At 56.4% G+C, this 14,117-nt stretch overlaps 5 protein-coding genes across 5 annotated transcripts; 3 read left to right on the top strand and 2 right to left on the bottom strand.

Moving 5' to 3' along the window:
• Positions 1 to 96: 96 nt before the first annotated feature.
• Positions 97 to 4,589, bottom strand: C8Q71DRAFT_898158 (uncharacterized protein; the record flags this gene model as incomplete). Its single annotated transcript, XM_047928773.1, has 22 exons — positions 3,725 to 4,589; positions 3,650 to 3,668; positions 3,386 to 3,592; positions 3,289 to 3,332; positions 3,220 to 3,232; positions 2,937 to 3,172; positions 2,881 to 2,886; positions 2,701 to 2,823; positions 2,574 to 2,649; positions 2,446 to 2,518; positions 2,383 to 2,391; positions 2,298 to 2,330; positions 1,916 to 2,238; positions 1,589 to 1,863; positions 1,530 to 1,536; positions 1,416 to 1,478; positions 1,277 to 1,363; positions 860 to 1,221; positions 629 to 806; positions 315 to 576; positions 218 to 263; positions 97 to 152 (listed from the first exon to the last, which is right to left on the bottom strand). The coding sequence occupies exons 1-22, from the start codon at positions 4,227 to 4,229 to the stop codon at positions 97 to 99; spliced, it is 3,003 nt and encodes a 1,000-aa protein (XP_047779773.1). The 5' UTR covers positions 4,230 to 4,589.
• Positions 4,590 to 4,816: 227 nt separating this feature from the next.
• C8Q71DRAFT_754211 (uncharacterized protein) lies at positions 4,817 to 5,724 on the bottom strand. The gene is made up of 4 exons (XM_047923477.1): positions 5,622 to 5,724; positions 5,435 to 5,567; positions 5,124 to 5,382; positions 4,817 to 5,049 (listed from the first exon to the last, which is right to left on the bottom strand). Exons 1-3 carry the CDS (start codon positions 5,644 to 5,646, stop codon positions 5,139 to 5,141), a joined length of 402 nt encoding a protein of 133 aa, XP_047779772.1. The 5' UTR covers positions 5,647 to 5,724; the 3' UTR covers positions 4,817 to 5,049; positions 5,124 to 5,138.
• A 95-nt stretch (positions 5,725 to 5,819) lies between these two features.
• On the top strand, positions 5,820 to 7,986 carry C8Q71DRAFT_754209 (WD40 repeat-like protein). Its single transcript, XM_047923476.1, has 5 exons — positions 5,820 to 5,937; positions 5,998 to 6,062; positions 6,114 to 6,319; positions 6,374 to 7,195; positions 7,255 to 7,986. The coding sequence occupies exons 3-5, from the start codon at positions 6,128 to 6,130 to the stop codon at positions 7,762 to 7,764; spliced, it is 1,524 nt and encodes a 507-aa protein (XP_047779771.1). The 5' UTR covers positions 5,820 to 5,937; positions 5,998 to 6,062; positions 6,114 to 6,127; the 3' UTR covers positions 7,765 to 7,986.
• A 213-nt stretch (positions 7,987 to 8,199) lies between these two features.
• On the top strand, positions 8,200 to 10,054 carry C8Q71DRAFT_558605 (uncharacterized protein). The gene is made up of 2 exons (XM_047919346.1): positions 8,200 to 8,448; positions 8,505 to 10,054. The coding sequence occupies exon 2, from the start codon at positions 8,522 to 8,524 to the stop codon at positions 9,791 to 9,793; it is 1,272 nt and encodes a 423-aa protein (XP_047779770.1). The 5' UTR covers positions 8,200 to 8,448; positions 8,505 to 8,521; the 3' UTR covers positions 9,794 to 10,054.
• A 1,688-nt stretch (positions 10,055 to 11,742) lies between these two features.
• On the top strand, positions 11,743 to 13,630 carry C8Q71DRAFT_558577 (uncharacterized protein). The gene is made up of 3 exons (XM_047919345.1): positions 11,743 to 12,449; positions 12,503 to 13,347; positions 13,407 to 13,630. The coding sequence occupies exons 1-3, from the start codon at positions 11,867 to 11,869 to the stop codon at positions 13,551 to 13,553; spliced, it is 1,575 nt and encodes a 524-aa protein (XP_047779769.1). The 5' UTR covers positions 11,743 to 11,866; the 3' UTR covers positions 13,554 to 13,630.
• The last annotated feature ends 487 nt before the right edge of the window (positions 13,631 to 14,117 follow it).

The following is a 14,117-nucleotide window of genomic DNA, read 5'->3' as shown; positions in this document are numbered from 1 at the left end:
CACAACCAGCGTGGTGATGATTTTTTCGTACTATTGTGACGAGACTCTTCAAATATCATTCGTTGGATCCCCTGATGACCTTCATATGCCTTGCAATCAAACGCGAATGCTCTCCGGCGGTCCGAGGTAGCTGGGTAGCAATCCACCGGTATCTGAACGCACCATGAGGCACACGCGTGAGTTGTCGTTACGCACAAGCATATTGACAGGGACGTACCGATCACAATCTTCTGCAGTATCACCGTCGGTTCAATCATCCACACCTACAAATAATGTCAGCGCCACACCCTGTACGCCTGCTCCATGAATCCTACCGTCAGACTGTGTGCACCGGGACTGGCGCGGAAGTTCATCGGTACATAGACGATGTTCTCCGAGACCCATTGGCTCCAAGCGTCGGGAAGCGTTCCCGGAGTAGAGTTCGGGATGTAGTAGCTGACTTGTGGCTCGTCTGAGTCGATCTGCATGCCGATGGCCAGAGGCCTATCGGGTCCGAGCGAGTTCAGCGACGGAGCCACATATGCCGTGACGCTGATGTTGCCATTGATACTGTTGAATGTGTAGAAGTCATAACCACTGCCATAAGACGTGAGAACGGCAGGGATAATGGGAAAGGCGGACCTCCTACATGCTTGGACCAGTCCCTACGGTGAAGTTCAACTCGTCTCCGCCGCGAGGCCAGGGTGTGACGGCGGACAGCGTTCGGCCGTATCCGGGCAACTCGGTCCAGGTGATACCGTTCACTGAGGTGTTCCTTGCCGAGTGTGCAGCCTCCATACTGACAACGCCGTCGCCCTCGACAAACCCTGTACGGGGACTACATATCAGCAAATAGCATCAACAAAGGAGGACTACCGACCAGTGAAGTTGCTCGGGGCAGCAGTGTAGTTCGCCACGAAGTACACCTGCTGGGACATCATAGGCTGGTTGGCCGCCGTAGCGTTGAAGTCGATGAACGCCGTAACCGAGGGCGTATCCTCCAACTGAGACCAGTCGACAGTGGCGTAAACAAACTGTTCCGATGCGCTTGGCGAGACGTAGCCAGACGACGGAGATAGAGCCAACCACGAGACGTTGGTAGTGGCTGTCCAGTTGAAGGGCGCAGGTCCACCAGCACCAACGACGAAGTACCTGTTGCCCTCAGGAACGTATGGGTCGATCGTTACTGTGGGGTTCGGGCAGCCATAGCCTTGGGCGCAATTGTATTGATTGTCTCCTGGCCTGGAAAAGCATTAGTTACAAGTTTCAGAGGTGTATTACAATGCTAATCACTCACCATGCGCCTTGTGAGCCTTCGACAGCAAGGCGCATCGGGCCAGCCAAGGCCTGCTTGTATGGCTGTTGCCTCGACACAGGTGGCATGCTGAGCCTTGTCAATACACGCCATAGGCCCGGCAATATGAAGCAGTACTTACGCATTCGAGTACGGTTCTTGCCAGTACTCGTAGAGCGTGTGGGTCTGACTCATCATGTGGACCCTGAGGACATTCAATTCATGGACGTCGATGGACCAGTGATATGCGGCCTACCATTTACCTGCATATGCGTCAGTGGAATATTTCTCACATCGGAGCGTCATGAGACTCACCGTCCAGTTGGCTATCGTACTGAACCTCGAGGTTCCAGTCTTCCTCGAAGAGGTACTCCACGAGATCGGCGTAGTCGTTTGCGCTGAGGAATGCTTGAGACGCACGCAGGTTGTTCAGGCCTGTGGCGATCCACATGTGTGCTAAGGTGTAGCTGGCCTGGACAGGGTGATATACGAGTTCGAAGTAAGCGGGGACCATGCTCTCTGGCAGCTTCGCTTGGATAGCGGTCGCAGAGGCGTTCGTCGCCTCCCACATAGCCAACATGTTCTGTGCCCTGTGCATTAAGTTCAGACGTGCTCAGTACGTGTTCAAAAGTCAATACTCACTCGCGATAGCTGGTAAGGCTGAAAGTTGTTGCATTCAGAAGCTCGGGCTTGCAGTTCGCGTTGAAGCGCGTGACGTTCGCAATGATACCCGCGACAGTGTCGGCATCCTCGGAAGACAACGAAAATTCACGCTGCGCCCACTGAGTCACGAACGTGTCGAGGTTGTCGTAGTTCCAAATGGATGTGTCCCAACCGTACGTGATGAAGAACTCGGTCTCCATCTCGTAAGGCTTGAGGTCACCGACGTTGACGATCCAGATGCGAGTCGCGTTACGAGCGGTCGTCAATGACATTTGCTCGTACGTCTTGCTGAGCTGGCTACTCTGAAATTCGCAGCACACGATAAGCGATCATACATAGGACATACAGCGACGCTATTTACCATGATCCACTTGTAGTTGCGAGGCGAACCGACCTATGCAAACAACATAAGCCTAACCTCAACTAGGCGCATTGTTCATGCGTACGTAGTCATACTATGCACAGATGAGAGTTAGGGTGAGGTTTATGATGAATGATGGGAAACATACATGATAATATACTCCGGCACCACCACTCCTGTTACGTTCGGATACCACTGGTAGCCGCTCCATGTTGCCATAGCTGAATGGATTCGAGCATGAGTCAGGACATGATATTTTTTGTGAACCGAACTCACTTGTCATCAGTCCAGAGGAGGGCGATGTCGTCTGGAACGGTCATGCCGTCTTCGTAGTATCCCAGTACCTCCTTGTCTGCAAGATTGAAATTAACGAAGGGCATCCCGGCGACGTGGAACAACATACAGAGACACCACATCTGCGGGATGGTAGTCACATTTACTCCCGGGAATGTGTCGCTGAGGATCGTTCGCTGATCACTGATGACCTGCTCGAGAAGCTGAATGTTCTGACCGCCCGCGATGGCCGCTGTGCAAGATAACTATTCAGTCGTTATTGAGGATAGGTCGGTTGTTGCGTGCTCACCATCACCTGAAGTGACACATCAATTCGAGTCCATTTAGGCGATGAATACCACTCACCATCACCGCGCAGCCCGACAGTGAAGATGTTCTCATAAGGCTTAGCGCGTTCGGCACCCTCGACCCAGAATGGGTAGATGTTCGCCTTGTTCGTACTATAGTCCCATGGTCCGTCTCCGAAGAGAGTCCACTCTACAGGGATCGAGCGCATGATGGGTTCTTCGTGGCTTGTACCCATGACGATGCCGTACCAATTAGCCAGAGGCTGGTTCAAAGTATCGTCGACACCAAATGCACTAAGCAGAGTGTGAGTCTCGCAAAGTGACCCTACGGCGATACATACCTGGACCACATAGCTAGAAACAACTTTCGTCAATCCAACGCGTTGCATCTCCAAAAGAAGTATACATACCAGGCCACAGATAGTTCGCTTTCATGCGAAGCAACAGCTCGAAGCTACGGTTTGTCAGTTTGTATGTACGCAGATGAAGTTGACGAATGAAACCTACAGGCTTGCATAGAAATAGTGGTTGAACGGAGAACCCGTCAGAGGGGCACCAGTTCCATTGGTGAAGCGGACCATAGCCCAGTCTGTCAATGCTGGGGCCTCATCGTTCAAGAAGATACCACGGTATTGCACGGTAGGCGAGCCGTGTGCGCAACCAGCAGATGCGGCGTAGATTTCAGGATTGGCCTTAGGCGGTACATCAGCCCACCTGAATGAGGGTCCTGAGTCTAGAACACTTCGATGTAGTCTCACGAAGAGAGCTCACCAATACCATGGCGAGACGCCTGCCCACAAACCGTGTCAGATTGCAAAGCATTCATAGAACACGAGCGGGGCTTACCGATCTGCTCAGAGTGGTCGTACATAGCATAGATCGTACCACGCTTGTCTGCGCCAATCATAACGTATGCGCTGCTTATACCAGGGAGCGGGTTTGAGACCTCCTTGGTCAAGAATGCCTCCCAGTGACCCTCCACGCTCGAGACATCAATTCCGGTGTTGTTCACCACCTCGTCGATCAGTGAGGATTGTCCCAAAGTTCCAACAATGATAGCGCGCGCTCCAACAAGGCTCAAGTTTGACTGCGTCGCAGGCGTGGTCACGTTGAACAGAAGGGGCATCACGCCCGAGACCCTGTGAATATCCATGGCAAAGTCGCCGGCGGCACGTTGAACACCACCCCATTCGTCTTCAGAGAGCAAGATAGGCGTGGCGATGTCATTGCTGACAATGGGGAACGACGACGAGGACTGTTCGAATGAGATAGCAGTAGCCTGACCGATGGCATGTACGCTGCCGCTGAAGGCCAGCAGGCCGACCACAAGACTCAGCCAGAGCCTAAGCATGTCCCTAGAAGCCGCAGAGAGCGCAGACGGGCTCGCCGACCTCCCTGACGCGCCTTTAAGTCGCCCACGTCCTTCGGCATCCAGGATGCGGCGAGTAATTTAGGGCACGGGTCCTTGTGACCTCGGGAATTCTGAGAAGCTCGTAGATTATACGGGCTTTCTTCGGTGTCGGATAGACTTGTATGCGGCTCGGGAGTGGTCCGTCGCTGTTCAGAGCGGTGAGCAGAACGGGTTCATACATCGTGGGTTGATGGACCTGACCCAAACCTGTCCAGACGTTCCCCTCTATGCTCGCGAGCGGACCGGCGGCATCACCTGATGATGTGACGTCACGCGCATAGTCACGCTAGCAGGCACCTGCGCCGCCGTTGCGCGCGGTCACGTTCACCAGTGACCACATCCTGACCTTTGGCTTCATTGTTCAAGCTTTCAAGGATCGAACGTGCTTTGCTGAATCGGTGAGGTCCTCAAACACGCCGGCTATAGGACAGTCACAGTGTTATGCACCGTGGCTGAATGCAGCGAAATTGTGAACGGGAGACGCAAGACATGGAACTTTACCTCATTTACCACGCTTGAGGGTATTTCTGGTTGATCCAGGGAATAACGTATGATACGAAGGAATAGTATACACGATAGCATAGGAGTTGGCACCTGGAACAAAAGCCAATTAGTTACACATTGAAGTCATCGAAGCTCAGTTTCAAAGCGAATGCAGACCAGTGGTCGCATGTATAACCTCATACCAAAGCAACTTGCGAGGACAATGCCTGAGCTAGCGATGTTGTTGTGAGGCAGCAGAAATGAGGCTGATGCCTTCCTGAAGGGTGGACGCCAAGCGCAGTCTCGCAGCCTACCCTAAGGACGGAGTCACGCAGGGAGTATGGGACTTACCAGGAAGGCGCTAAGCTAGGCTTTGGGTGGTGGTGCAGGCGGCGAATCGTCAAGAAGCTCGCCTCCTTCTAGAGTCCCCAGTCCTAGGTCTGTGTTTGCATTCGCAGCCCTGAGACGTTCTGCCGTGGTGGCAAGCGACTCGTCATCCCCAATCCTTTGGTGGTCGTCATCAAAGTCATTCGAAAGGAATTCAATCGCGGGAGGACCATCGTCTTCCGAGAGACGAATCGTCCCTTGATTCTGCGTCCATGTATTCAGCCTGCAAGATCGCTCAGTCGCCACCGATGTATAGAGGAATGAATTGAACATACTGATGAGCCACTACTTTCCGCAGGGTCGACGCCCTTCTCCACAAGAGGAATACGACGCATAGCGCACACGTCGTGAAGAGGAAGATGAAAGGAATGCTCCCTAATGGCTGTGGCCTGGGAGATTTGCGAGGCTCTGAGCTTGACACAGAATCAGTGAGCTGTAAACCGAGGGTGCTCGCTTGCCTACCTCCCGGTGTTGCTGCTGGTGCCATCCTAGCAATATTCGCTAATAGTGGGCAGTGGACGTGGTGAAGCAAGCGGTTGCACTGCACTCAGGCTCGGAGTCGCCGCGCAACTGGCCAACAACTGGCGGAACAAGTTCACACGGCCGTACCGTGCCCACGTGATCTACTATGGTTCACCGGCCAGCGCTTCGCTTCATTACGCTCGTCCACCCTCACATTCATTCACGCGTTTGCCAAGTGCTACACTATCCTTATGTATCTCTGGGACGCGGCTTGACTCCAATCAACTGACTCTCGAACAAGAACTGGCGTTAGAAGGTGTGCTATCATTCGCCCCATCGTATCACTGCAGGTCGGGTTGACTGGGCTCGGGGTTAGGCTGCTCTGCGCGACAGGATCCAAATCCGCGTGCGCAGCTGACCATCTTGTGTATATCCTACATCGTCTGTGGCGATTCATCTGCCTTGCTCTTTCTCTTACTTATGGGCTTTCAGGTCTAGCTCTCGTCATGGACGGAACAGAGGCCAGCGGTGCTGGTCCATCCCAATTATGTGTAACTCCACGGCGGAAGCGCACCTGGACTCCAGCATCAGTAACGAACGCATACTCAGCAAAGCGTCGTAGGATATCCACTGCTTCCATCGATTGGTCCGGCTTAGAGGAGGAAGTGAGCATCCCGCGAGTGAACAAGATTTCAACGGTGAGTACTATGACTTGTATCGATGCTACTTGTGTTCTGACATTCCATGGCGAGGCGGACCGATTTATCACCGCTCCACAAGAAGACCCTGCACCTCTCAACATTACGCCGCGCTCTAAACGGATCGCACGCAACTTCGGACTGATCGAGGATCGCGTGCTCCAATATGCAGCGCCTAAGTCCCGAAATTCACTAGGAAACGAGCTGAACGAACATCGACTACAAGTCCAACAACTCTTCTCAACGACTCCTAAGAGATCGTCGGCGTCGGCCGCACACCACCTTGGCACGCGTAAACAGTTCATCCTCGCGTTGGATGGACCAGGCATTCCTAGTGATCCGTTTGCATATCCTCTCTGCTGGTCGTCACGGAATGCAATCGCAGTCGCCTGCGGCCGCCAGCTGTACTATCAAAACCTCGACAATCGCGTCGTTACACACCTCGGTGCACTCAACGAACGAAGAGAGGGCCGACTGTACACCATTGAGTGGTCGAAAGACGATCCGATCAAGCTTGCCTCCGGAACAACCACCGGCGTCGTGCATTTATGGGACTCGGAGGAAAAGGAGGTTATCCGACGGTGGAAGTGTAGAGATAGAGCGGAAGTAGGTGGTATGGACTGGCGAGGGAACATGCTCTCCGTAGGCGGCACCGAGGGCAACGTCGAATTGTTCGACAGCCGGGCGCCCGAGTCTGTGGGCATGTTGTCGGGGCATAGTTGGAAGGTTTTCGGGGTTCGGTGGAGTCCGAGCGGAGACTACCTCGCCTCGAGTGACGAGAAGGGGATCATGCAAATCTGGGATGCCCGGGCGGGCAAGCCATTGTCGGATTCGAGCAAACTGGGTTGCAAGAAGAGGAGCGGTGGCCCGGTTAAGGTATTCGACCTATGCACTCGCTACGAGGTCGCAATGCTCATCCGCCTCTTTTTTGTTAGGCTCTGGCTTGGTGCCCGTGGAAGCCAGACATTCTTGCAAGTGGTTCTACTTACCCCGAAGGGTCGATCCGCTTCTGGAGCGTTAACGCGTCGGACGCAACGCTCCCCCAGTCAACGATCCGTATGGACACGTCCGTTACTTCCCTTATTTGGTCGCCCCATTGCAAGGAGCTTCTCAGCACCCACGGCTCGTCATGGAACCCGCATTCGTCTCATTCGACTCCGAATCTGCACGCGGACGATGTCGACACGACCATGCCACGCGGGCATCTGTACACGAAGACGAAGTACACGGACTCCATCACGATCCACAGCTGGCCATCACTCAAGCCCGTCTTGAGCGTGCCGGCGCACTTGCGCCCAGTGGGCCACAGCTGCCTCAGCCCCGACGGGACGAAGGTGTTCACGATCTGCCCGGACGAGGAGTCAATGAAGATGTGGGAGGTGTGGGGGCCGCCGGCCAAGCTCGAGCCGCGGGAGAGTGTGTTCACGAAGTGTGGGATACGGTAACGGGTGCGCTGTGGACTGGGTAATGTGTGGACGCTGAATCAAGATGGACTGGCAGTAAGTATGTCCAGGCTGAGCCTGAGCTACCCGTGTGTCTGTTTGCATAGTATAGCGCTGTCTAAGCTCTGTATCCTATGATTTGTCGACATCGTCTTGTATGGTATGGTGTATCTTGGATCCCTAGTTTTTTGGGGGGAAATGTAATCCAGTTATTCCTCGCGTGAATTTGGCGACAACACGATTATCAGTTGCGACCGCGCATGGAAGGATCAACTTCAGCTCTATACATACATGACGAGTTTCGCTCCTGGCATACTAGTACTACTACACCTGCGTACGTTGAGCTTATTGGCAATTGTGCCACAACTGCTTCTGCCGGTGCCAGTAAGCGCCTGTACAGGCACCGATATCGATCAATTGTTTGTACTTACCAGTGTACACTCACTCTCGCATTTGTTGTGTCCGAGTCATGGCGATCAACACTTGACTACGTTTCGGCCCTTAATAGGCGGGTTTTGTTATACCGCCACTGACGCGCCACTATCCGTTGATGCAGCCGGTCGTATTTAATAGCTTTGACACAGCAGCGTCAGTCCAGTCAGCCGACGCCGCTTGCCTCTGTACAATCATCCTGCTGTGAGCGAGGTTCTGCGAACTTGAACCGATTGCATTCCATCGCCGAACGAAGTGAGCGATCTGCCTCTGTATGACCTGCTCCACTGACCGCATCACTCATTCAACAGAAACCGCTGTGGCGCAGATGCTTCCCGCCGAAATCCAGGATGAGATTGTGGACCAGCTCTCGGGCGAGCCGCGTGTGCTCAAGGCCTGCGCTCTGACATGTCACCACTGGGCCAGACGTGCACAGAGGAGCTTGTTCCGGACTGTCTCCATTCTCCATGGGAGTCATCACAAACGCGTCAAGAGCATGCTCAAAGCGCATCCCGGGCTCGCACAGTTCGTCCGGGTGCTCTCCATAGGCAAACCGGACCCCGAGCGCGCAGAGCTCGACGTCGAATGGCCCGAGCTGCTCCTGATGATGGACCGCGTGGAGGAGCTCAACGTCGGCACGCTGAACCTCTTTGCGAGGGGGGACGTCCGGGAACGCCTGAAGACATATTTTCCTCGCGTCCGGATGCTGCGCCTGCTCGGGACGCACAGTCTGCAATGTGATGACTTTCTGCAGTTCCTGGCAGCGTTTCGATCGCTGTCTCTGTTGCACCTGTCGGACCAAGTACAAGTTACTCCGCCTATCGGAGGCTCCATGCAGCATCTGGACGTCCCACCCACGACAGACTCGACACTCGTATCGCTCACGCTCCGTGCGGCATCGGGCAGCACCGCTGCATGTTTGCTATATTACCTCCCTCTGCGAACATTGCGCAGGCTGCAGCTGAAGTTCGACAAACTCGACTCATCGCTCGACTGTAACGGACTGCTGCGAGCGGCCGCACCCACGGTGGAGGAGCTCGTGCTGCGCCTGCCGTCGTACCAGCTGCTGGCGATCATCCTGCAGTCGCCCGTGCCCTTCGCGCGCCTCCGCCGCCTGCACCTGAAGGACGCGGGCCTGGAGGTCAGCGCGGTCGACTATCGGTACCCCGCCTGGATGCTGTCCGCCCTCTCGCACATCGCGCGGTGGGAGATGCGGGCGAACCTCCGCGAGATCGTGCTCAGCATGCCGCTGCCGGGGACGGGCCCGTACCAGCGGCCGCCGGAGATGGTCGAGCTGCCAGGCGCGTTCGCCGACTTCCCGTTTCCGTGGGTGTCGCTCGACATGACGATGGCGCGGCTCGCGCAGGACAACGAGGACCTGACGTTCACCGTGAACATCCGCTATCCGACGCTCGACAAGGTGAAGCAGACGACTTTGACCGACCCGGATTGGGGACATAGTAGGCTTCGGGAGTCGCGGATGGAGGAGGTGCGCCCGCATGCGCTGAGGGTGTTTGTCGGGCCTCATTGGGATGCGCTCGCGGGCTTTGGAGGCGAGCTGTGCAATACGAGACCGAGGTTCAGAACCGCTCTTGCGTAGGACATGGTTCATGGTGCAACTCGGGAAAGAACAAGAACTCGAATGCGTGAACATGTATTGGCATGACAACTGCTGGCATGACAACTGCTAATGTAACATCGAGAGGTGGCCCGGGATGCTACATCATCATGTTGCCACAGTCCGATCGAGTGCCAATCCGAGTAAGGAAAGTGGTGTCGTTGGGCTCATCCAGCCATGCAACCTCTCGACTCCTCACCGACACTGAAACATGTGTGCTTGCTGCTGCTTGTGCATTCTGAGCTGGCAGTGTCCGTGACAAACCTTCCACTACGTCCCTGTCGACCACGGCCGAAGTTTCCGTAGCCCATCGGAACGCTGCCCGGATCCCAGCCATTCCCAAAGACCCGGCCCGTGGCGTCAGCATTCGCTAGCACTTACGACAGGCTGCGCACCATCCCACGAGTTCCCTATCCCGCCACCACAGCTATTCTCGTCTGCCGGCGTACGGTAGCGGGCTGCCCTCCGGGTGTCTTCGGCTACACTGGGATTCGAGACGTCGACCTACGAGCTAGTGCAGACGGATGGCAGGTCCGAGGGCCTAACGCACGGAATGTATGGTTCCTCGGAGTGATCACTCCCCCCGCGCGACGCCGACGTGCAGTCCCGCGAAGTCCGCCGAGGCTCGGAAGGTCGTACTTGTGCTAGCCCGCAGGTGCGAAGCTGCCCAGCCTCTGGATAGATGATTACCACAGGATCGCATCTGCAAGCTGGGCACCACGGGGTACGCTGAACCCGTTTGGATTCTTCTGGAGTGAGCTGGACGAAGCGAAGGCCCATTGGTGCAGCCTCCCGAGGGAGGCTAGACCTAGTGGCGCGCTGTCGCGGGCGAAAGATCCTGGCATGCTATTATGCCAAGGTGAACGGCTAGGCTCGTATTGCACTTGATGGTCACACACAGTCCTGGCTCACCGGGAGAGGTGTCATGGTGGCGTCCAGGTTACAGGGGTAGCACACTGACGTACATGTATTGAATGCCGTTTATGGATCTACAAGTTGAGCGCTGTGTATTGCATCTCCTAGGCGGTAACCGGTAACTAACAGTCTCGGGGATGAATGCGGGGCAAACCCAATATTGAGTATAATGCGTATGATATCTTGATTCGCAATGAGCTTACCGCGAGTGCCCATTCGACGGGGACCCTTCGTCCATCCTTTTGCACAACTGTGGTATGATAGCAAGTTATTCCTCGAGTGACAACCAGGACAATATAGAAAGTAATCACAGGGACCCCGCTATCCGTGAGTGCTACATCATAGTCAGCACTAGGATACGTCTCGCACCGCCGTTGCACAATGTTGTTGACTAAGGCCGAACTGAGGCGGCCGATGTACGACACTCCTACCCGCGGTTTGATATAGCAAGAGGCAGAATTTGAAGCGTAGCCATGGACCCGCGTGAAGCCGCTGGTTTGGCTGCGTCTACATGACTGCCACTCCTCCTCCTGACAGCGTATGCGAATTGCGTGAACGTGAGACCGCCTGTCGGCTTTGACAAAGGGGAGACGGTCCAGCCCATATGTTGCCGGTCACTGAGCGGGAAAGCTGTCAAGGATCAACGTGCAGCGGCGCTCGTAGCCTCGCGTCAGGCTCCAGGTGGGTCGGAGAAGACTTGGAGAAGACACATGAAAGAGACGGTTCGGGTTCTGGAGAGAGGCGCCCGCTCGAAATACGATCGAGATCAAGCCGATTTCGATCGTTTCGCCGGTCAAACCCGCGCAGAGAAATAGGCTTGAAGTCACGACGTAGCCGGCGGAGGCCTCCTTATTGCAAAAATCCGCGTTTTTGAACAGCCAAGGGCGATTTTGTGCGACTCACACGACTGTGTGTGTGTGGATGGCAGACGAGCACATACGGCGATAGAGCTCGTGGGCGCGCCGTGGCTGAGTCCGATCGCGCGAGAGGCTCGGGGACCCCGGGGGCTCCTGCCCGGAAAGCCCACTGACCAATCGAGCTATATAGTCGCACGCACTCCCTCGCCTTTCCTGGCATGTCCTTCGCCCTCGCCTCCTCCTTCTCATCCCATCGTCCCCCCTCTGCTCACCGGCCTCGACGATGACTCCCAGCCATAGTCTCGACAGCATACCACAGGAGGTGCTTGAGCATATCGCGTACTTCACCGCCACCGTCAGCTTCCTCGGTCCGCCCTCCGCGCTCGTCCCGCTTCTCTCCACGAATCGCCGCATCTATGCCGCCCTTGCTCTCGACAGAAACCCGCACATCTGGGCACGCATATTCGCGTACAAGTTTGACCTAGCTGCCGCAGTGCGCCGCCTCGGTCCTGCGCGCACCACCCCTCTTGCGATCGCAGAAGAGCTCAAGAAGCGATGTATGGTCTTGCGTCGGGTACGGGCCAAGACGGATACATTGGCACCGATATGGGAGCTCAGCTCGGGACACGCCAGGCACCTCAGTGAACTCTTATGGACGGCTTACCTCATGATGCTAGAGAACGATGGGAGGAATGAGCGCCAGCTCAGGGAATATGCCCGGATGGATAACTGGCTACGGACCTACCTCCTCGACGAGAACGGCGCATCCCTCGTGCGATCTACTGCAAAGCGGGACCAATGGCCGGTAGGGAATGACGAACGAGTATCGTTAGCAATGTGGTTGTTCTGGATGCTCCTTAGACCTGGTGCGTCCACTGGCTGTCTGCATGACATCACCCAGCTCACGCAGGCCGCGCAGAGGAATACATGATGGACGAGGCAGCCTTCCAAAGCGCCAACTGCGTCCTGAAGCTCTTTGCGCTCGGTGCGCACCACTACAGCCTCTGCACCCCATCCTGGATCGACTTCCACCCACCGCTCAACCCCAAGGCCGGCTCGCTGCTGACGCACTTCGGCATGCCGCTGCGCCTCGCACACCCAGCGCCCGCCTCGCCCGCCATCCTCGCGTACCTCACGCTCGTGAACCAGCTCAGCGTCGCCTGGGACACGATCAGCTACATGAAGCCGCCCGACCCGACGCTCCCCGCCGTCGTCGGCGCGTGCAGCACCGAGTGGGAGGCGGAGTGGTCGCGCGCGCTCGCGGGCGTCGCCACCCCGGGCGCCCAGGAGCGCGTGTTCGTGCCCGGGAGTCTCGACGGCTACTGGGAGGGCTTGTTCACGTACACGGAGTTCACGGCGTACGCTGCGCTCCTCTCCGGCGCGTCCCCCGCCGTCCTCGAGCGCAGCCTTGTCGCACAACATCCGCAGCTGTGGAAGCTCCGCGAGCACCATCTGTACTATTCCGCGGACGAGGACGAGGATGACTCTGCGGGCGCGGACCCGCTCGTGCCGGGGAGCCCGCTGCTGGCGTACATGCCCATGGGCGCGCAGGTGCAGGAGGGCCCGAACGGGCTGGAGGTGCGTGCCCCCGGATGCACACCGGTCGTGTACGAGACGTGGTCGCGCGTCCCGGAGAAGCAGCGGGGAAAGCGGAGGCTGCGCGATGTTATACTCACTGGCGAGGGACACTCGGCGTGGGGACAGTTTAGTCTGCTGGGCCGGGTACGCCCGTGCGATGGACATCTGTGTCTGTCGAAGGACTATGTGAGTGGTTCCGTATGTGTGGTTTGATGGAGACGATGATTTGACGCTGGGACGTATAGGTGGATGGGGACCGCGGGCGCTGGCTCTACAGAGCATACCTCATCGGCAACGAACATGGCAACTTGAGCGGGCGATGGCGCGACACGCTCAGCCCGCCGGAGGTGCTGGGGTACGAGGGTTGTTTCATGATGAGCCGGCGACGGTGAGGTCCCGCTCAACTATTGCCCGACCATGACTTGTTGTTTCGCCGTTGATCTTAGTTTTCTTGGCCCATTCTTGCCTTTTGTTCCTGGTACCCACTCTGCTTGCTCCATGCGCGTTTTGCTCTCAAGTCCGTGTTGTGCTTTGTGATGTGTAGCCTTACTTGACGTAATTGTTTCTTGCTCTCTTCTCGACGGTTGGAAGCGCTAGCGGTCTCGATGAACTTAGCTGAGCGCTCAGCGCCGTATTGTTGTCGGTGCTGACCGTCATCGACCGTCCTACACGCCTGTCCTCGGCACCTCTGCGGGTCCGCCTTCGCCTTGCCAGGAACGGGCACGAAGGTGGCCATGCCGTATGCGAGGTGAGCAGCGCACCGTCCGTTCTCACGTACACTGACCTTCCATGTAATCCGCAGGCCAATATCCCCGCGATCGCCGACCACTGAGTAGCCTGCACAGCGCGTCGCCCGCGTAAAGATAGACAATTGTTCCCTCTGCTTACACCGTAAGTCATGCGGACTTTGTACGTTCCTGCCTGTCACAGGCTCTTTCGGGCTGCACGCGTCGACG

Source organism: Rhodofomes roseus (genome assembly GCF_022264815.1).
Source record: "Rhodofomes roseus strain CIRM-BRFM 1785 chromosome Unknown C8Q71scaffold_8, whole genome shotgun sequence".
Classification (NCBI taxonomy): Eukaryota; Fungi; Basidiomycota; class Agaricomycetes; order Polyporales; family Fomitopsidaceae; genus Rhodofomes; species Rhodofomes roseus.
Note: the sequence above shows the minus strand (reverse complement) of the source record. Positions and strands in the feature narration are given on the sequence as shown.

Bases quoted from the DNA above. Each gene is read 5' to 3' on its own strand.
- C8Q71DRAFT_558577 (XM_047919345.1), top strand. From the start codon at position 11,867: ATGACTCCCAGCCATAGTCTCGACAGCATACCACAGGAGGTGCTTGAG. The intron at 12,450-12,502 runs GTGCGTCCACTG...CAGGCCGCGCAG, and splicing joins CTGGATGCTCCTTAGACCTG to AGGAATACATGATGGACGAG. The intron at 13,348-13,406 runs GTGAGTGGTTCC...TGGGACGTATAG, and splicing joins TGTGTCTGTCGAAGGACTAT to GTGGATGGGGACCGCGGGCG.
- C8Q71DRAFT_558605 (XM_047919346.1), top strand. From the start codon at position 8,522: ATGCTTCCCGCCGAAATCCAGGATGAGATTGTGGACCAGCTCTCGGGC.
- C8Q71DRAFT_754211 (XM_047923477.1), bottom strand. From the start codon at position 5,646: ATGGCACCAGCAGCAACACCGGGAG. The intron at 5,568-5,621 runs GTAGGCAAGCGA...TGTCAAGCTCAG, and splicing joins ACCAGCAGCAACACCGGGAG to AGCCTCGCAAATCTCCCAGG. The intron at 5,383-5,434 runs GTATGTTCAATT...GCGATCTTGCAG, and splicing joins CGGAAAGTAGTGGCTCATCA to GCTGAATACATGGACGCAGA.
- C8Q71DRAFT_754209 (XM_047923476.1), top strand. From the start codon at position 6,128: ATGGACGGAACAGAGGCCAGCGGTGCTGGTCCATCCCAATTATGTGTA. The intron at 6,320-6,373 runs GTGAGTACTATG...TTCCATGGCGAG, and splicing joins GAGTGAACAAGATTTCAACG to GCGGACCGATTTATCACCGC. The intron at 7,196-7,254 runs GTATTCGACCTA...CTTTTTTGTTAG, and splicing joins GGAGCGGTGGCCCGGTTAAG to GCTCTGGCTTGGTGCCCGTG.